This window comes from Lactuca saligna, chromosome 2, assembly GCF_052625555.1.
Source record: "Lactuca saligna cultivar CGN05327 chromosome 2, ASM5262555v1, whole genome shotgun sequence".
In the NCBI taxonomy this organism is placed as follows: Eukaryota; Viridiplantae; Streptophyta; class Magnoliopsida; order Asterales; family Asteraceae; genus Lactuca; species Lactuca saligna.
In genome coordinates this window covers 27,590,701-27,613,567 of record NC_136418.1, presented here as the reverse complement: position 1 = coordinate 27,613,567, position 22,867 = coordinate 27,590,701, and the positions used below count along the sequence as shown (strand labels likewise).

Here is a 22,867-nt window from a genome sequence, read left to right as displayed (position 1 = left end):
TATTAGGGGAACCCTGACAAGGCTCATTGGACTATGGTAAAGAACATTCTCAAGTACCTGCAGAGGACTAATGACTGGGTCCTTACCCTCGGTGGGAGTGATGACTTGAGAGTAGTAGGGTGTAGTGATGCAAGCTTCAAGACTGATAGGGATAATTTCCGCTCTTAGTCAGGCTAGGTCTTTACCTTAAATGGAGGAGCAATTACCTGGAAAAGTTCCAAGCTGGAGACAGTGGCTCATTCAAGTTGTGAATCAGAGTATATAGCAGCAAGCGAGGCAGCGAAGGAGGCTATATGGCTAAAGAACTTCATTGGAGACCTTGGAGTTGTACCGGTTATAAAGGAACCTATTGAAATTTTCTATGATAGTGAAATCGTAGTTGCCTTAGCCAAGGAACCAAGGGATCACATGAGATCCAGACACATCGATAGAAAGTATCATTTCATCAGACATCAAACAAAAGAAGGACTCCTCGTGGCAAATAGGGTATCATCGGATGTGAACCCAGCAGATCCCCTCATGAAGGGAGTCGATAGGGTTAAGCGTCTTCAGCATGCGAGGTGCATAGGGCTAAAGGATGATATTAGTTTTAGAAATTAGATATCTTTTGATATTTGTAAAGTGTAATTTCCATGTGATGATAAATAAAAGTTGTTGTTTATTTGTAAGTAAAGTGTTGCTATCCTCTGTCAATCATTTACTATCATTTCATTTTGCATGTTTTGACTTCGGGAATTAATATGTTATGGTATATCATATTATTCAAATTCTCCATAGTCGGCCATATGTTGGAAGTACATATGAATCAAGACTGTCATGAGTTGGCTTGTAGATGTCTAAGTTGTTGGTCATAGCAAGAGGTGCTACAACACTCATGAGTGCTGATAAGTTCTGACTATTGGATTTAACCCACTCTCACTTGTATCACTTCTTGGAAATTATCTTGAGTGACCGTGAGACGGTAATATCATATAAGTGTTTAAACCTAGAGATATGACTTGTTGACTATGAGTTGGTTATACACTGATTGTACAAAAATGCATTGGTAACTCGATGTTATGAAACGTGCCTTTATGTATGATTCAATGAGTAGTAGAATAAGCATATGAGTCAAAGTTTATCTATTCCTTCTTGGATTAGAAGCGATATCTAGGCCCCTCGATGACTTTGTTTTGACCTATGTATCGGGCCCGGTCAAAACTAAATTGATGTGTTCGATTAAGTTCTATGTCAAACAAATCGGAAAACGGGAAACAAACTGTTGGACAATAAGTAAGACATTTTTCCATGTATTTTTCTAGCTGATATCTAGAACGGAGGATTATATGATCGCTTATCTTAAATGGTGTATCATCATCATCTTAGTTCCATGAGAACTTGAAAGAGCTACGATTGTGGATCAATTCCTGAATTCATTCTTGCAGTTATACTTATTAGACTTATCCAAGTGGGAGACTGTTGGATTAGGTGTCTAAGTTCATAATTTTCCTGGAAATTACTTGACCCGGTTAGCATGGTCCATTTGGGTTACATGGCATTGCAACACTTTGATAGACTAAATGAGAGAAAGAACACTTAAGGTTTATATATATGTATATATATATATATATATATATATATATATATTATAAGTTCTAATATATTAATAATATTATTTAATTAGTATTGATCAAGAATTAATTTAGAATTAATTAAGTGATCAAAATGAGACTAAATAAATATATGGGGTTGATTATGTAAACCATCTATTCTTGGGCTAATGATCCATGGTTTGTATGGATTGGGTTAAAATCCATATGGTGCTTCATGGATAGTCCATGGAGGTTACAAACCCATGTATCATGGAATATGAAAAGCCATGACAATTAGGGTTTACATGGTGTAACCCTACTTGTGACACAACTATATAAATACCCCATGGATGACCAAAATTGGCACTACGAGCAAGTAATAGAGGGCTAACCTATTTTGAGGTGTAAGTGTACTTCTCTCAAAGTTATTCTAAGTTTTGTGGTGTTTTGTGAGACATTTGAGGCATCACACTTGAGGTGCTAGGCTCACAAGGTTTTCAAGGAATCCAAGCAACTAAAAGGTATGTTCTTCTACTAGCATTTATGTTTTAAAGTTCCCCATGCCATGCAAGTTAAGTTAAGAACATTGGAAAATCAAATTTGCATGTATATTAGTAAAACATATATTCAAGGTTTCTAGGGTTTCATGTACACCTTTGGAGTGTGCCAAGACTTTAGCTCGAACTCGTCCGGATACCTATGATAGTGCCAAGACTTTAGCTCAAACTCTGATTGATCACAGCGATGACGTTAAGGAAATCACTACCACTTCTGAGCCGACTCAAAGGAGTGGTGAAAAGAGAAAATTCTGGAAGAAGAAGAAGGGTCAATCTTCTCAAGGATCTTCCAAGAAATAGCAGACTGTAGCAGTCCATGCTGCTACTACCCCTGTTGCTGCTGCTTCTGTTGTGGGATCCACAGCTCCAACTCCTACCAGTAGATATGTTGGTAATCTTCCTTTGTGTGACAAGTGCAAATACCATCACAATCCTGGTCCCTGCCGAGAACTATCCTGTACCAACTGTGGTAAGAAAGGGCACACAGTTCGATTCTGCAAAACTCCTACCCAATCAGCCAACCAATCATCTGGAGCAGGTGTTAGTCAAGCCTGCTACAACTGTGGAGAAGTTGGGCACTTTAAAAGGAACTGTCCCAAGAAATCAACTGCTGATAATACCGGAAGGGTTCTAACCATGGGACGGGAGGAAGCAGTCGCCGATGCCACTGTTGTTTCGGGTACGTTCCTTCTCGACAACTCATATGCTAGTATTCTTTTCGATTCGGGTGCTGAAAGGAGTTTTGTTAGTCATGCATTCAAACATAACCTAAAACATAATCCTCAACCACTAACTGAAACGTTTACCGTCGAGATGGCTAACGGTGAGAAAGAAAGCACTAGCGATGTATTCATAGGTTGTACGCTTACACTAAATGATCACTCATTTCTTATAGACCTCATGCCCGTTTCCATTAAGAGCTTTGATGTTATCATTGGCATGGATTGGTTGAGTCCCAATCATGTTCATATCCTTTGTTACGAAAAAGCCATCCGTCTCAATCTTCCTTCGGATCAAACTCTCGTAATCTATGGTGATAAACCCAGTTCCAATCTTCGTATCATTTCCTGCATCAAAGCTCGAAAGCTCCTACGAAAGGAGTGCATTGCATTCTTAGCCCATGTGATCAACGAGAAACAAGAAGTTAGAGACCTCGCGAGCATCCCCGAAGTCTGTAACTTTCCAGATGTGTTTCCCGAAGAGCTTCCAGGAATTCCTCCCGAGCGTCAAGTCGAGTTCCGTATTGACCTAATTCCTGGAGCTACCCCCGTAGCAAAGTCTCCGTATCGATTAGCTCCAGCAGAAATGCAAGAGTTATCCAGTCAACTCAATGAGTTACTCAGTAAAGGATTCATTAGACCGAGTTCCTCACCCTAGGGAGCTCCGGTACTGTTTGTCAAGAAGAAAGACGGATCCTTTCGGATGTGTATCGACTACCGTGAGCTGAACAAGTTGACCGTTAAGAACCGATATCCTCTTCCACGAATAAACGACCTCTTCGATCAACTTCAGGGAGCCAGTTATTTCTCAAAGATAGACCTACGGTCAGGGTACCATCAGTTACGAGTTCAGGAGAATGATGTTTCCAAAACAGCATTTAGGACTCGGTATGGACACTACGAGTTTGTAGTAATGCCCTTCGGTCTAACCAATGCACCGGCTGTGTTCATGGATCTGATGAACTGGGTGTGCCGTCCCTTTTTAGACAAGTTCGTCATCGTGTCCATTGACGATATCCTCGTCTACTCCCGAAGCGAAGAAGACCACAAACAACACTTGAGGTTAGTGTTGGAGACCCTTAGATCCGAAAAGCTATACGCGAAATGCTCCAAGTGTGAATTCTGGATACGGAAGGTAACTTTCCTCGGTCACGTGGTAAGTGAGGAGGGAATTCACGTGGATCCTTCCAAGATTAAAGCAATAGAGAATTGGTCGGCACCAAAGACACCTACAGAAATTCGTCAATTCTTGGGTCTCGCCGGCTACTATCGGAGATTCATTCAGAATTTTTCCAAAATCGCCAAACCTTTAACCATTCTAACACAGAAAGGTGTACCCTTTTGTTGGAGTGATAAACAAGAAACTGCATTCCAAACGTTGAAGAGAGCCTTATGCAGCGCGCTTGTTCTATCTCTGCCTGAAGGGACAGAGGACTTCGTTGTCTACTGTGATGCATCTAACCAAGGTTTAGGTTGTGTGCTTATGAAAAGAGGAAAGGTGATTGCTTATGCCTCAAGACAGCTAAAAGCACACGAGGTTAACTATACCACACATGACTTGGAATTAGGAGCCGTAGTCTTTGCATTGAAGATTTGGAGACATTATCTCTACGGAACCAAGTGCATGATCTTCACTGATCACAAGAGCCTGCAGCATATCTTTGATCCGAAAGACTTGAACATGAGGCAACGGCGATGGGTAGAATTACTCAGTGATTATGAGTGTGAAATCCGTTACCACCCCGGCAAGGCCAATGTGGTAGCAGATGCCCTTAGCCGAAAGGATAGTGCAGGCCACAAAGTAAAGAACCAGACGATGACTATCCATTCCAACTTACCCATGCAAATCCAAGAAGTTCAGTTGGAAGCACTCAAACCTGAGAACGTGTTGATCGAAACCTTGAGAGGAATGGAAAAGAAACTTGAGATCAGAAGTGACGGAGTCTATTGTTTCATGGATCGAAATCATGGATCGAGAAGTCAAACGTACAAAGCAAAGTCGCATCCCGTTAGTGAAGGTTCGCTGGAATGCCAAGCAGGGACCGGAATTCACTTGGGAGCGGGAAGATTCAATGAAACAGAAGTATCCACAACTCTTTCCAGATCCATGATTTGTGTCTTGTCTTGTGTTTTAACTTTAAATTTCAGGACAAAATTCCCTTTAACGGGGGGATAATGTAACAACCCGAAATTTCCGTACCATCTCTTATAACTCTTTCGTAGTACAATTCACGCAACCAATCGTCGTTCCCAAATTCGATTTCCGATCTTCTGTTTAATTAAGTCATTAACTTGTACGGATGTAAAATGACTTAATAGGTGTCTTAATACATTTAGAAATCATTTTAACACCCCACTTTAGTGATCGGAATATTTCTAAGAATTTACCATATCGGGTTACGGCAACCTAATCGGGACGACCAAAAGCCTCGCCTAACGCCAGTATTGGGTAGAATTCCACAGTGTCCAAAACTTAGACACTATATAATGTGTTTTAAGCCTCCATTTGAAGCCTTTGGCCATTTTCTCATAAACACTTCCAACCTCTCTCCTCATCCATAATCAAAGGTCCAAAAACAAAGATTTAAGGCTCCAAATCAAAGAGGTAACATCCCTAACTTGTTATCTAACCTCTTTAGCCTTCAAATTGATGTTTAAATAAAGTTTTGGGACCAAGAACATGAGTTTACGGCCAAGGATCAAGCTTGGGCCGTAAACTCCTCAAAATGGGGTTTTTAAGCCAAATTTACCCTTCCAAATCATAGTTGGGACTTAGATATGACCTTGAGGCTTGCAAATCTGGACTTGGAACACATTAAACATGAATTTTGGGGGACAAACAAGAGTTTACGGCCAAGGCATGTGCTTGGGCCGTAAACTCCTCTAAAATGGGGATTAAGTGTCTTAAAACATGTCCAAATGCCTTGAAACTCAACCAATAGCCTTGTGGTAAATCCTAGAACCATCTAAAAATAGTTTGGGGACCTTAAACACATCAAATACCCTACATAAGTGAGTTTACAGCCATAGATCATCTCCTGGGCCGTAAACTCCTATAAGTTGTCAAATGATGCCCTTAAACCACCCCAAAGGCTTGGATAAATTCCTAGAATCACATGTGATTGTTTTAAGCATCAAAAACTAAATTGTCTTAACCATATTAGAGTTTACGGCCAGAGGGTATGCATCTGGGTCGTAAACTCATACAAAGGTGTTAATGGAAGCCAAAAATTGATACCAAGCCTTAGAAAATTACTTAGAATCACATGTGATTGCTGCTTGTGCCTTAAACCAATTTTTCTTGACCATGGGTGAGTTTACGGCCGTAAACTCCAAGTGTGTGGCCGTAAACTCCCTTCTAAGTGGTATAATCTCATTTAATCCATTCCAAAGCATTTTAGAAATCCATTCCAACAATCCCCAAGTCCAATCAAGCCATTAAACACTCAAAATCACACAAACATGAGTTTACGGCCGTAAACTCATGTATGTGTGTGTTTTGTGGCTGTAAACTCCCAAAAATGTTTACTCTTGGGGAGTAAACTCAAGTCCCAAGTGCCATTACACGTCCGAAGATGTCACCCGGGTCACTCCAAACGCTCCTTTTGAGGTGTTTAACCTCGTTGGAGTGTAATGTTCCATATAATTAGTGAAAGTATCCCTAATTGAATATATATATATATATATATATATATATATATATATATATATATATATATATATATATATATATGGATATTATTTCATTTTACATAGGGTCATCGTGAGTAATCAAACCCCAAACCCACGTTTAGTGTCCGGAAGCTTCGCATTCCCGAGTCTGGTGAGTTCATACCCCTACCCTTTTTCACTATTTTCAGGGGGAACACAAGCAAAGTACAAGGGAATTCTTGTACTCAAAACGTGTTTTCAAATGTGTGTTTCACATTCTTATATGCTTTTAACGCTGATTTCTATAACTGTTAACCGTTTGAACATGCAGATCACGTAAACATATATTTGTGAAATGAGTTTTAAACTGTTATGTTTTACATATATTTCACAAATGGCTTTCCACATTTTATCAGTTAAAAGCACGACATTAGACATTTGAATATAATACTTGTACACTGTTTTGTCCTCGGTAACACTCCACATATATACGCGAGTGGAGGACTATCATATTATTACTAGTAAATTTGTTAATCCTGTATGATTGGAGACACGTCCTCGGCGAACACTCCACAGAGATACGCGAGTGGAGGACTACACCCGTAACCAGAATCTCTGGTACTTAGAGAGCGTGACTTGAGTGTATAGATCTATACGGGGCTGACTACCCCACACCTGGCTGCTAGCTACAGCCGAACCGAAATGGTTCGAGGGTGACGAAAGTCATAAGTATGTGGACTACTTATTGCCACAGGTTTAGTCCATCGTATGGTTATGGAACTCGCAATTAGGATAACAGAGATTTACTTATAGAAATAATGAATCACTTTATACATTTTACCGAAAATCAGGTTTCGGTATACATCTTTTACATCTTTTACACCTTTCACGTACGGTAACCGACATTCAGGAAGGTATGGGATTTTCCTGGGGAAAACATGCGACATAACCACGTATACATCTTTTACATCGTTCACATTGGAAACCAACATGCAGGAAAGCATGGGGCTTTCCTGTGTAACTCCTTCATAACTAGAAAGTGTAACAAACTGGGTAACATTACATCTTTTACATTTGGTATTATACAATAAGGAAAGTATGGGACTTTCCTGGGAATACATGATAGTTAAACAGAACAGTTTAACAAGCCGGATAACTAAACTATACATTTTCACATGAGTAGACATGTTTTCAGTGTACAAACTTACTATACTTTACATTTGTGAAACAACAACCAACTTTTAAGAAAATATGGGATTTTCTTGGTGTGCGTAACATTTCAGAAACAGAAAGGAAACTTGAACATTTTCACAAACAAAAACCGCTTATGAACTCACCAGCGTTATGCTGATTTTCAAACCGCTTGTGTTCTCAGGTCAGCGTTAGAACAGGTACCCGAAGATTCTTTTTGCTTGAAGACGGTGTACCCAGAAGACCCGTTTCATTTTGATTATATAATTATATGTTATGTATCACAACTGTACAAATTTTACTTTTGAAACAACTGTAAAACTTTTCTTATGTAATGTAATGGTTGTTTTACTTTACTTACTATGTGCATTGGATTTGATACTCAACGCGGAGTCAACCCCGGAAATGTTTCCGCCTTCGGTTTTCGGGGTGTGACAATGTTATACAAGGTACGCTCTGGAGGACGCTTCTAATTCTTAAGTACTTATTGATGATGAAGTTGATCATAATGGATATAGTAAGAATACCTTACTAGATAGTGAGAATGATTCATAAGGGTTAATAAGGATGTAAGAACATCAATGGAATAAAACACTCCATGCTTGAAAAGAGTGATGGTAGAAATTTCAAAAGGGTTACACAATGTCACCCGTTCCTTTCTCCTCCGCCACCATCCCCACCACCATAACCGCCACCGCCACTACCACGACATCTGACACTAGCCGACCCCACCATTGTCACCTCCATTACTTATACCACCACCACCTCTTCTGCGACTAACTGTAATAATCATTTATGATTACTCAATCTGTGAACAAACATATATGTATAATCATTTATGATTATGCATATACGTATAAACATGTATAATCCTGTATGATTATACCTCTCTACCATATAATCATTTATGATTAGGCATACATCGTTGTTGTTGGTACGTTGGAGCATTAGAACGGCAAATGCGATGGTTGCGGTTTAATCTCAAGATCTCTACTTTTTTTTTATTCTCAAGTGAACCGTCCCCTATATATATATATATATATATATATATATATATATATATATATATATATATATATATATATATATTGAAAAATTTCATAGCAAAAAGCTGAATTCCATAGCTAAACATGAATTAGCTATAGAATTTGCTACGTAATTCGACAATCTAATTCCATAGCAAATTTTCCCTAGCATATATGTTTTCTACGAAATTTTACTTATGTAGCAATTTTGCTACCGAATTTAATCTATAGCAAATATGTTCCGTAGACAAATTTCGTAGTTATATTTCCATAGCAAATTTCATAATCATGTTTATGTAGCAAATTTCGTAATCAATTTTCCATAGAAAATTTTGTAGTCATATTTCTATAGCTAATTTCATAGTTACATGTCGGTAACAAATTCCGTAGTCATATATGATATCAAATTCTGTAGTCATATACGATAGCAAATTCCGTAGCTAAAAATTCCGAAGCAAATTTCATAGACAAGTTTCCATAAATAATTTTCTAGACATATTTTCGTAGCAAATTCCATGTGCATATTTCTATAGCTAATTATATAAGCATTGTTCTATAGCAAATTCTATATGCATATTTTTGTAGCTAATTCTGTAAGCAAAATTTTGCAATTAATTCTATAGGAATATTTTAGTAGCAAATTTAGTAGACATATTTTGGTATCTTTGGTTACATCTGGATACCAACGGCTAAAATTAAAACCGATAGCCATATAAAATTCCTCTCAACCGAAATAAATAAATTGAATGCTAATTAAAAACCATAATCGCTCCTCATATATTAGTAACTCCAAACAATATCAACCAATGTACAAGCAATGAGTCCTCTCCACCGGAGGTACGTCCACTCAATCTCTGAATGGTTTGGTTTTGAATAATTCCAGCTATCAATTGCTTGTTTGCTACTAATGCTAAATTAAGAGAACACACAAGCAAGCACAACAAAATACTTAAATGTTATACAGAAAATTTACCAATTTAATAAAAAAAAATACATATATTTTGGCTGGTTCATACCCGCTAAAACCCTCTATGACATACGAAAATATAGCACCAATTACTATGGGTTCTAAATTTCTAATTTTCAGTCTACAAAGATAAATTATATAGATATGACCAAATAACTAAATGATTATGTTTCCAATTAAAGGAAATTTGTATACACTTACGGAAAAATTGTGTTGCAACGAGGAAAAAAAAAATTATATGCTTGAAACCAAAACGGGCCTTAGGTCCATGAGATTTTTTAAGCCCAAACGAGATTTCCCAGTCAATGTTACCTCTTTCGTAGTCAAAGTTTGCAAATTTTAGTAATAAAAAAATCGTAGGCTATCACTTTTTTAGGGGCTGTCGAAATTGTACAACGAAAAATCAACAAATATGTTAATAATCGAACCAAAAAAGTTGGTAGCCAACATGTTTGGTTGGTAATACCGTACCAATTCAACAATCTTGGTACGGTAAAACCATCCGATATGGATAGCATGACCACCTTCGTGGTTGAGTTCAACCACGCCCATGCCCGTGCATACCATCTCAGTTGGTTGTGGTTCATGATTCTCGTGGTGGTTCGTTGTGCATATCACGAATTGAAACGAACAATCTTATTGGTTGTGTTTGCAACGACTACATTTTCATTTGTATAGTACACTTTTTTTTCAAACATATTAAACATCTTCTATAAATATCACACTTATTATTATATACTCACACAATTTCTTCCTTATTTTCTTACAATCACACACTTGTTTTGCATTATCATTCAAAACCAATGGCTCCAAAAAGGATGAATTTGTCAGAAAATAAAGAAGAGAACTTATCACGAGCATGGGGTAGCGGCTTCAGAAAACCTAGATGCTATAACACCTCCTAAATTTTGGGGAAAAGTTGAAAACGTTTTCCATGATTTAATGGGTTGCCGAAGTCATAGTCTTAATGAAATATGTTCGAAGTTTCGTGATATGAGGGTTAAATGACTTGAAGTCAATGCGATTTATAACTTTGTTATAAACAACATAGATGAAGACGAACCATTATTGTGGTCATGCACCAATATGAAGACATGAAACACACATCTTGTAAACACGTCAAAGCTTGAAGAGAATTGAAAGAGTAACCAAAATTTAGTCATTAAAAATAAGGTTTAAAAACTTGTTTAAATTGTTTGTGGTTGCATGTTTATGTTTTTTATTTTATTTTATTCTATATTGTGTGTTTTAAATTAATGCAATCTTTGTTTCATTTAATAAAAAATTAGTTTTAAAAAATATATTTTATTGTTTTTGAATTAAATTTAATTAAAAAATATATATATTTTATTGTGTTTTTTAATCAAATTTAATTAAAAAAATGAGACGTAGTGGTGTGTTTAGCGGTAGATATGTCATGGTTAGTATTAGAGAGTGTGATGATGATGTGGCGTTCAACACAATAGTGGTTAGTGGTGAGTATAACGGATGATTTAATGGTACAAAAGTTGAAATATCATGGTAATATCGTACCAACCAATTCATATGTATGTATGTATGTGTGTATATATATATATATATATATATATATATAGAATCAAGATCAAATAAGAAGGAAATTTTTGGTAGGAAGGTAAGAAAGTTTTTTTCTACATATTTTTTTCGCGAACAAACAAAATGAATCATTAGATGATTCATTTGTAAGATGATTCACAAGAAAAAAATCTCAAAAAAACATCTCGATGATTCATTTATACAATGATTTTGTTGTTATTCACTAAAATTGTCATAAAAGTGAATTTTTTCTTAATTTACTTAAAAATGAATCATAAATATGTTTTTTTCGGAATTTTTTCTTGTGAATCATCTTACAAATGAATCATCTAATGATTCATTTATTTTATTCGTCAAAAAAATATGTAGAAAAAAAACTTCTTACCTTCCTACCAAAAAAAAATTTCTTACCGGATCTATATCCTATATATATATATATATATATATATATATATATATATATATATATATATATATATATATATATATATATATATATAGGGTTATGTTAATGTGAGACGGCCTAATTTTGTGAGATCGTGAGACACATTTTTTAATTTTAATTTTATTTTTATTTTTTAATTTTTTTTAGTTAATTCAAGTTCCGAAAATAATATTTAAAAAAAAGAATTTTTTGATTTTTCCATTTATTTTTCATTTTAAAATTATTTTTAGAATATGTACAGTGTGATATTCAATTTAGAATATTTCACGTATTTTTCTAAAAAAAATATAGGGTTTTTTTTAGTTAATTCAAGTTCCGAAAATAATATTTAAAAAAAGAAATTTTTAGATTTTTCCATTTATTTTGCATTTTAAAATTATTTTTTAGAATATGTCAGTGTAATATTCTATTTAGAATATTTCACGTATTTTTCAAAAAAAAGGGGATTTTTTTTTATTTTTTTTTATTTTCTTTTTAGTTTTTTTAGTTAATTCAAGTTCCGAAAATAATATTTAAAAAAAGAATTTTTGGATTTCCATTTATTTTGCATTTTAAAATTATTTTTAGATTTGGTCTTACGGTCTCACAAAATTAGAATGGTTTCAAATGAACCTGAACCTATATATATATATATATATATATATATATATATATATATATATATATATATATATATATATATATATATATATATATATATATATATATATATATAAACGAAATTGTATATTTCAATTGTTAATTGTGTCTACTGTCTACAGTTTTAAAAACATTATGTAAATCATTTGGTCGTATTAGCCAATGGTTATTACCACGTTAAAGCATAAAATTAAAATATTACTTAAGGTTACTTTAGTAAAATTCAATTGTAAATTAAAAGAACTATGTAACTAATTTCTTAACTAAACGTCAAAATTACCCGATGTGTTTACTTATTTTTAAATCTTATAATAGAAAATTAAAGGGTAAATGACACAAAAAACACTCTTTTTACACAGAAATTTGATTTTGACATCGTGTTTTTTTGTGTCAATTTTGATACTGTGTTTTTTAATTTGTTACAATTCTGACCACTTGACCGGTTAACCAGGTTGCTTGTTGACGTGGCATGATAACATGTCAATTTTTGATGATGTGGCATTCTGATATGATATGGTAACGTGTTAAAATTGAATTGTTTTTCTTACAAAAAACACTAAGTTTTCATTTTTTTCAATTTTAACACTAAGTTTATTTTTTTTTCTTTCAACTTTGACACTATGTTTTTTTGTTCCAAATCGAACATCATTTTTTTCAATTTTGTTCAATGTTGACAATTTTTTATTTGAAACTGTATAAATATTTTTTTAATACATTTAAACCGTATAAATATGTTTTTTTTTTTTCATTTAAAAACCATAATTTTGTATAAATACATTTTTTTTACACTCAAACCATATTTTTATGTATAAATATGTATTAGTTATATAAAAATTGTATTTTATACTAAATATGCAACTTTAAAATGTGTTTGGAGGTTTGGAGGCGTGCAGTCGATCAAAACTCGGATATCAAGTTTGCAACCCATCAAATTTTTACATCTTTTTAGAAGCTTATGGTTAGTTTGATTCTCATGATATAACTAATGCTTTGAATGTAAGGAAAAAAAACACCTTGTATTGAAATAAAAATGTGGTTTTTAAACGAAAAAAATATATTTATACGGTTTAAAATGAAATAAAAAAAATATATTTATACAGTTTCAAATGGAAAATAGACAAAATCAAACAAAATTTGATAAATGATGTTCGATTGGAACAAAAAAAAAACATAGTGTCAAAATTGAAATAAAAAATTAAACTTAGTGTCAAAATCGAAAAAAAGTGAAAACTTAGTGTTTTTTGTGGAAAAAGTCAAGTTTGACACGTCAACATATCATGTCAGCATGCCACATCATCAAAACTGATACGTCATCATGTCACGTCAACATGTAACATGGTTAACCGGTTAAGTGATCAGAATTGTAACAAATTGGAAAACACAGTGTCAAAATTGATACAAAAAAACAAGGTGTCAAAATCGAATTTCTGTATAAAAAGAGTGTTTTTTATGTCATTTACTCAAAATTAAAAGAAGTTGGTATATACCATTACCAATTTGTACCAACCAAATTTCTTGGTAACAAGTATACTTAATACAATACTAATAGCAAAATTTTAATATCAACTTTAGTTAGTACGATACACGATTTAGGAAAAAAAAATCGGTACTATACCAATTCCATCTATAATTTCTTTTGTAGGTGATGGCCAACGAAAATTATAGCTGTTAGGACAAAAAAAAATTTGTTTTATTTGTTATTTGATAAAAAAAAACTTTGAAAGAAGTATCTATTATAATCATTTTCTCATATATCATCTGCGTAGAAAACAAATCTCACTTGTATAATTATTTTAAAAGTATAATGTCATACTTAAAAACATTTATAATTTATAATATAATGATATAATTGAACAGATTTAATATATATATATATATATATATATATATATATATATATATATATATATATATATATAATAAACAAAACCATCTATACACGTGTCCTTTTAAAAATTCAGAATTCAACCAATGTTAAATTCCAGTTTTACCCTTTCTTGATTTAACATAGCATTAGATATGGAAATTATAGAAATTGGATAAGGAAATATGGAAATTTTGAATCTACCCGTTTTTGTATGATACGTGACGTTTTTAAAAGCCTATAACACGTGTCGTTCCGTTTTTGTATGATACGTGACTTTTTTAAAAGCCTATAACACGTGTCGTTTTCTGGAGCTTCTTTCTCTTTCTTTCCCACTCATTCTATGTGCTTGCATTGATAATTGATAAAATTGAAACCGAAGTAATTATCATAAATTGATTGATTTCCTTAAACGGTTTCCCTAAATATCTCTTAAATTTATGTCTAATTGACCAATTTTAAATTTCACTGAAGGAAAATGGCAACACATCTATGTTCAATTTGAGGAGAATGACGAAGCTTATTTTCTTTCTCCGTTTTCTCCACCAGCTTTGTCCCCGTCGTTTGCTATTGACAACTCCATCACCACTTGCTTGTAAGTCTAATTTCGAGTTTTATTTATGGGTTTTCTTCTCCAGATCCTGTTTTCACATATATGTATGTGTATTAATTCTTTTTTTTTTATCGTATTTCATCATAAATCCAAAGAGGTTTGGTTTTTGGTGTTCTCCACTTTTCTTGCATTTATTATCCACTCCTCACCACCACCACTATTTGTACCAGCCACCGCCACAAAAAAAAACTAGCTTTTGACATTCAATTTGGGATTTGGACTTTAATTTTTACCCCTAATAAATCAGGATTCGATCAACAGCCAACATACGTGTTTTTTTTTCGAATCTGCAACCAGCAATATTAGCATTCATCAAAGTTTGAATACGTTTTCAGTATGATTATACAGAGGAAAGATGGATGTACAAATTTTCAAAAAGATTTTTACAATTTATAGAACTTGATCTAAATTACTTCAAACAGATACACATGAATGCTGATGTGTTGAGTGATAATATTGCAGGTACAGACATTACCTTTTGATGTTCTCCTTACAACATATGATATAACATTAATAGATGAGGACTTTCTTTTCCAGATTCAGTGGAGTTATGTTGTTAGTGGAGTTATGTTATTATTGATGAGGCACAAAAACATAGGTATATTGTATTTTTTTTTTTTGTTTTTTTTCTTATATTTTAAAGTCATATTGACATATTTTTATGGCTTTTCTTGGTTTATGATTTTTTTGGGATCCTTTATCAGGCCGCTAACTATTGGAAAATGAATAACTGTTGTAAAATGAAGAACTTGATATGAACTTCTGGCCAAGATAAAAACATGTAATGATCTTTCCAATGATCTTTCCAGAGTGTTTCAGTTTTACCTTTATTGTTATGAACTTGGGGACAAAACTGTCATCAAGGTCTTCTATCAGTGAGTATGCAACCTTCTATTTTATTTTGATTTTTCAAACATTAGGATGACCCAATACACATTCTGTGTTTCTAAACCTTTGCTTTCAAGTTCATATGAGTTATCTTATGAAATTAATCACTAATGTAATGTGTTTTTAAGGTTTAACTGGTTGGGTTCATTTATTGCAGATAATTAGTTGGACATTTTTAGCAAACAATCAATGATTCAGCAGTGATATGTTGTTCATTTGGATGATTTTTTCATTATCATGTGCTTTTTACATGTTTTTTTTTTTTTGTTATTAGGTAGTTTTTTCAAGATTTTTGGTCACCAGGTTGTTATTTTTACAGCACCTTACTTTGATGTTTATTTTATTCCTACAATTTCTTATATCATGATTTTAGTTCGGGCTAATTTCACGTGGATTTTGGTGATCACATTGGTTTACGTCATTTTTTTGGTCGTAAAGTGGTTACTATTATAGCATTTTACTTTGATGTTTTTATAGCATCCTACGACTTTCCATTGATCTTGGCTTCCGATTCAATGAAAGTTGCCAAGCGAGAACTCCATTATCATAGTTTGATGTTGACCGTTGTACCCTTTTTAAAAATTTTGTATAGAGACTTATAGAAGAAGTTAGCAATCTCATATCTATGTGTTGGTGTTATGCTCAATGTTTATGTGGCAAGAAACAAATGCAGTTCTTGAGTCTTATCTTTAACGAAGGGGAGTCACTTTGACATATGTTATTGTCATTACTTGTAGATAAAAATATTATTATTATTACTAGATTTGAATTCAGATTCATTCTTCAATAAGTTATTGTCATTACTTGTAGATAAAAATATTATTATTATTATTAGTTTTGCATTAATTTGTGATAAATTATGGACAAGAAATGAAAATGAAAGTTGCAATTTTAGGGATGTATTCTTGTTGATATTAATTAAAACCAGGGAGGTGGTTGTAGTTAATTAATAGGTACTTGTCTGTTTGATTTCATGCTTACATGCTTCATGCATTATGATTTAGTTTTTTTATGCTTTTGTTAATTGTTTCGATGCTTAAAGCTACCATAGTATTTTTTTAATACTTGATTGTTTCTTTGTTTAATAATGTACTAATCCCCATAATAAATTTCTTGCATTTTAACATTTTCGATGATTGAAGTATAAAAGAAAAGTACATTGGTATTTTGTGTGTTTGACCTTTTTAATAACAAAACATAATGTTATCACTCACATAATGTTTTAAAATGCTCTTAAAATGTAACATTGATCTGACAAATTACTTATGTAATGGAAGTAGACTACCAATGTTATTTTTGGGTAAATGTGTTATTAAGACACTTATCAAATCTGAAAGTATAATTTTATAGACAAAATTTCTATCTTTATAAATTAATATATTTTTTTATTACAAATCCTTGATTAGTCATTACGATTTGAAATATCCAATAATGTTTTTCTTTTTCACCCGTGGTTCCCACGGGTTATAACATAGTAAATATATATATATATATATATATATATATATATATATATATATAATAAAATAGAAAGGTATGATAATATAATAAAAAAAAACAAATAAAAATGTGTTCTTATGTCTTTTATTTAGTAATATAAAGACTATCAACTTAAAAAAGGTACGAATTTCTTTTATTTATTTATTTTACCAAGTTGTTGATAGTTTTTAACAATTTTCTTATAAATGCTACTATTCCTACAAATTTTATCTTTTCTTGGTAAGAATCATCGACAAGAGAAGTTTTTATATTTAAATGAAAATACATCAAGTTATATTCACTTTATTGGAGATCATTAGATACTTTTTATCCATAACACCCTTTTCCTATTATTTTTGTTGTTTAGACACTAAAGTTTCCAATATGGTATCTTGTTGGATGAGTCAAACTAAGGGTACATACACATTATTACTATATTAAAAGAAGAACCCCCCATCCTTGACATTTTGACTATGCTAGAAATACAAGGTCCTCATAGTATGGCCTATATTAATCTGATGCCCCTCATTTTAGAAAATTATCACATATGGCCCTGTTAATTACTTTTTATTATATAACATGGTACTCCAACGAAATTTTGTGAAGAATCTATTTAACTCATAAGTCGAAAATAATCGCCTTCATCAATTTGACTGTTGTTTGAGAAGTGTAGAAGTATTTGCTAAAAAATATAAACTGTGCATACATACCCGAAGACACACCCTTAAGTAATTTAAAATTACAAGATTTAAAAATTAATATATAGAAATTATTCCAAACTATACTAGCTAGCAAACCCAATTAGGCCTAATTAAGTATCTACTTTGTCCATATTATGTTTGTTTGTTGTTACTACTACATCCCATCTCAATAAATTTAGAAAAATAATATTTATAACCATGTATCTTTTTATTTCATATCGGTTAAATATGAACTTATTCAAAATTAGAATAACACGATGAAAGAAGATCTTTCAATTTGTATTTTTTTTGAACAAAAATAAATGACTAGAAGACTACACATGATTTATGATCAATGAGGAGTGCTACTAATGCGATGTTATTTACAAATGATGATAATGCAAGTTGATTATTACATGTGCAATTATATGTTAATAAAGTTTCACACCCATCTAAAATTTGACTTCTTAATACAATTTCTCTTGAAAAACTTCCCTCCAAGAAACAAGCCCCATTTATGACAGGGACTAAACTAATATTAATCCATAGTCAAGGGTTGTAAGTGTAACATTTATATAAAATTAGACATATGGATTTGTTAATGTTCTAAACTTCTCAAAGAGTGTGAGCCCAAATCGCAGAAAATGTTAAAATTTCCCCCCTTTAAAACCATCGATAATTCACTCCCTTTGCATTGGTCTTCCTCCTTTCAATTCGCTTCAAAATCTCTTCCATTAACTGCTCAAATCTCCACCTTCGTCAGTCTTACTCTCCGCCGGCGTTCTTTCACCACCATAACCGCCGCCATGGGTGACGATTCCGGCATGGACGCTGTCCAGAGACGTCTAATGTTTGATGATGAGTAAGTTTTACCTAGTTTCGTATTAACGATTAGATATTATTTCAACCGTTTTGATTTAGTGATTCATTTCTGGTCTTCTGCTACGACTAATCATGAGTCTATACAGCTCTTTTGTTTCACCAACTATCTAATGAAGATTAATACCTAATAACTCGATTTAAGTTGTAACCTAATATCTTAAATCACGAGGAAAACTGAATCGTGGAAAATTAATTGTTTTGATCTTTTTTCAACTATTTTCAGATGTAGATGTGTTTAGAAATTAGAAGAGCCTTACTGGATGCATCTTTCTATTTATACAAAGCTTCAACTTATAAACTATCTTTGTGGATTTCGATATTTCGAAACCTAAATTAGCATCCTTTCTTCCATTTCTGATACATTAAAACGAACCTTTAGGGCTTAGGTTTTGGGGTTTTGTCTCCATTCTCCAAAAGTGGTAACATTTTTATCCTATTTTGTAGTTTTTCATTCACTGTCTATTTAGTCGAACCCAACAACAGTATTGAACTCTTTTTAATTATGTGTAATTATCAAACTTTTTTTATTCAAACGCTTGTTTTTGGAAAGGTGTTGTTAAATTCATCATCACCCATAAATTTTATTATTTTATACACATACGTCCAATATATTTTGAAACTGTGTTGCTATTCTGATGATAAAATAGCATCTCAATCTTTTAAACAACCTATTAATATGATTATTTACTTAATGGTTATTAGAATTAATAAATTTCATTTTTTTCACATATGGACTTCATTGAGTAAGAGTAAGACAGATAATGACAGTTTTTGACATCTTAAATTTCTGCAGATGCATTTTGGTTGATGAAAATGACAATGTTCTTGGGCATGATACCAAATACAATTGTAAGCAGAATATTTTAAATTTGTTTCATTATTATTATATATATATATATATATATATATATATATATATATATATATATATATATATATACTTTCAAGAAATTAATATACTTTATATCATGTATTCTGATGACATGACATGAACATTATCATAATTCATAATATCTTGAACTTTTAGGTCACTTAATGGAGAAGATTGAGAATGATAATTTGCTTCACAGAGCATTCAGTGTATTTTTATTCAATTCAAAATACGAATTACTTCTTCAGGTAGATTAATTTTCAAACAATTTAAAAAATTAATTTTAGTTTCTGTTTTTTTTTTTTTTTTTTTTTTTTTTTAAATATGTGATGTAAATAATTGCAGCAAAGGTCAGAAACCAAGGTGACATTTCCTTTGGTATGGACAAACACGTGTTGCAGCCATCCACTATACAGAGAATCGGAGTTAATTCCTGAAAATGCCCTTGGGGTTAGAAATGCTGCACAGAGGAAGCTTCTAGATGAACTCGGTATCCCTGCTGAAGATGTTCCAGTTGATGAGTTCACAACTTTAGGTCGGATGTTGTACAAGGCTCCATCTGATGGAAAATGGGGTGAACATGAAGGTAACCTTTTAAAAAAAATTTTCCTTTTTTTTATTAAAAAAATTATCGAGTCAAAACTTTACTCTAAAAGAAAAAAAAGTGTGAAACAAGTTATTCCTTTTTCAAAGAGAAATTAAATATCCTTCTACATTTTGTTCGTACTCATCACGGAACCCATGCTAAATATTGATATGTGTCACATTTAATGAAGTTAATAATTTTTTTAATATACGTGTCATTTAAAAAGGGTAGGAGGGAAAGTAAGAACAAATGTAGGAGGATATTTAATTTCTCTTTTACAAAACACCAAAAAAGAGCTTATATGTCTTTTGCGTAGAGAGATCACTAGGGATCCTCAACCTGTTTTTTTTTTTAGAAAAACAAAAATTGCAATTTTTGTCCCGTTCACATTGGTATAATGGTACCAATACAAATGCATACCAAACATAATATAAATCTGTAATTGTCATTTTCGGTTATGTCTTGTCTTGTTGTCAATGAAAGCCTAACTTGTTTTGTCCTATCAACGATCGTCTGAAATGATAGTCTGTCTTGTCTTGTCTTGTCTTGTTTTGTCCTATCAACAATCGTCTATCTTGTCTTGTCCTATCAACGACCGTCTGTCTTTTCTTGTCCTATTAATGATCGTTTGAAATGACAGTCTGTCTTTTCTTGTCCTATCAACGACAGTCTGTCTTGTCTTGTCCTATTAACGGCCGTCTAAAATGACAGTCTGACTTGTCTTGTCCTATCAACAACCGTCTGAAATGACAGTCTTATCTTGTCTTGTCCTATCAACGACTGTCTGTCTTGTCTTGTCCTATCAACGACCGTCTGAAATAACAGTCTGACTTGTTTTGTCCTATCAACAACCGTCTGAAATGACAGTCTTATCTTGTCTTGTCCTATCAACGACAGTCTGTCTTATCTTGTCCTATCAACGGCCGTTTGAAATGACAGTCTGACTTGTCTTGTCCTATCTACGACCGTCTGAAATGACAGTCTTATCTTGTCTTGTCCTATCAACGACCGTCTGAAATGACAGTCTGTCTTGTCTTGTCGGGACTGTCTTGTCCTGTCCGGTCTGTCTTGTCTTGTCACTTTAAGGACAATCTGAAAATGACCGTCTGTCTTGTCTTGTCTTGTCACGTTAATGACCGTTGGACAGTCTGTCTTGTCTTGTCCCGTCAATGACCGTCTGGACAGTCTGTTTTGCCTTGTCCCGTCAATGACCGTCTGGAAAGTCTGTTTTGTCTTGTCCCGTCAATGTTCGTCTGGATAGTCTGTCTTGTCTTATCCCGCCAATGACCGTCTGAAATGACAGTTATCAACGACTGTCTGAAATGACAGTTTGTCTTGTCCTGTCCGGTCTGTCTTGTCTTGTCACGTTAAGGACCATCTGAAAATGACCGTCTGTCTTGTCTTGTCACGTCAATGACTGTTGGACAGTCTGTCTTGTTCCGTCAATGACCGTCTGGAAAGTCTGTTTTGCCTTGTCCCGTCAATGACCGTCTGGAAAGTCTGTTTTGTCTTGTCCCGTCAATATCCGTCTGGATAGTTTGTCTTGTCTTATCCCGCCAATGACCGTCTGAAATGACAGTTTGTCATTGATTGTTATGTCTTGTCCTGTCAATGACAGTCTGCCGTACTTTTGGCAGTTGATTACCTACTCTTCCTCGTGCGCGACGTTGCCGTGAACCCAAACCCTGATGAGGTGGCGGACATTAGATACGTGAACCAAGAAGAGTTAAAAGAGTTACTAAGGAAGGCGGATGCGGGCGAGGAGGGTTTGAAATTGTCCCCATGGTTTAGGCTAGTGGTGGACAACTTCTTGTTCAAATGGTGGGATCATGTCCAAAAGGGGACACTCAATGAAGCAATTGACATGAAAACCATTCATAAGTTGATATAAAAAAATATATTTAATCTCGGATGGTTGATATTTATGGTGGTTCGAGCTAATAATTTGTGTGTTCAAGTCTTGTTCCTTTTTTTTTTAACGTTTTTTTTTCCTTTATTGGGAGTGTTTATTGTGTACTTGTAACGTAGGCCCTTTGGTTGTCGCTTTAAGAGTTCAATAAAGAACCACCGTTAATTTAAAACTTTGGATTTACTGTTATTTGTTACCTTTGACTGGTATCATACTAGGATTGAATGCTTTTTTGATGTAATAGATCATACATGTCAATGTTTGACATGTATTTAATTAAGACTGATAAGGATGTAAATTGGATAGTAGCAAATTTTTGCACAACTTAAAAACTGAAAAGATGGGACTAGGAGTAATAACGAGTTTAATATTAAATCTATAAGTGCAAAATGATTATTTTAATTCATATTTGATATGGGACAAAGCTCATAACAGATCTAGAGTGTGTTTGGTAAGAGTAGCTGTTAGTTTAAAGCGGGTGGCGGTTAACTGGTAACGGATACCGTGTAGCTGTTAGCGGAAAGTTGTAGTTTTAATTTGTTATATGAATGTTTGGTAAAAGTAGCTGGAAGTTTTTGAAATATATAAAATTACATAAAAAGATAATTGATTAAAAATAAATAAATATATAAATATATTTTAAAGGGTAATTATGGAAATTGATTTCAAACATTTAGGAGCATTTTGTTAAACGTTATATGAAGTAACTTTTAGAATCAAAGCGTTTTGTTAAAACAAAAAGCTAAACGTTCATACTGTCAAACGAAATTTTTTAT

General features: G+C 33.1%; 1 protein-coding gene across 1 annotated transcript; it reads left to right on the top strand.

Annotated features, from left to right (window-relative positions):
- Positions 1-18,463: 18,463 nt before the first annotated feature.
- LOC145030824 (isopentenyl-diphosphate Delta-isomerase I) lies at positions 18,464-22,263 on the top strand. The gene is made up of 5 exons (XM_078979248.1): positions 18,464-18,705; positions 19,519-19,574; positions 19,753-19,844; positions 19,942-20,182; positions 21,820-22,263. The coding sequence occupies exons 1-5, from the start codon at positions 18,488-18,490 to the stop codon at positions 22,071-22,073; spliced, it is 861 nt and encodes a 286-aa protein (XP_078835374.1). The 5' UTR covers positions 18,464-18,487; the 3' UTR covers positions 22,074-22,263.
- The last annotated feature ends 604 nt before the right edge of the window (positions 22,264-22,867 follow it).

Bases quoted from the DNA above. Each gene is read 5' to 3' on its own strand.
- LOC145030824 (XM_078979248.1), top strand. From the start codon at position 18,488: ATGTTAAAATTTCCCCCCTTTAAAACCATCGATAATTCACTCCCTTTG. The intron at 18,706-19,518 runs GTAAGTTTTACC...AAATTTCTGCAG, and splicing joins CGTCTAATGTTTGATGATGA to ATGCATTTTGGTTGATGAAA. The intron at 19,845-19,941 runs GTAGATTAATTT...AAATAATTGCAG, and splicing joins AATACGAATTACTTCTTCAG to CAAAGGTCAGAAACCAAGGT.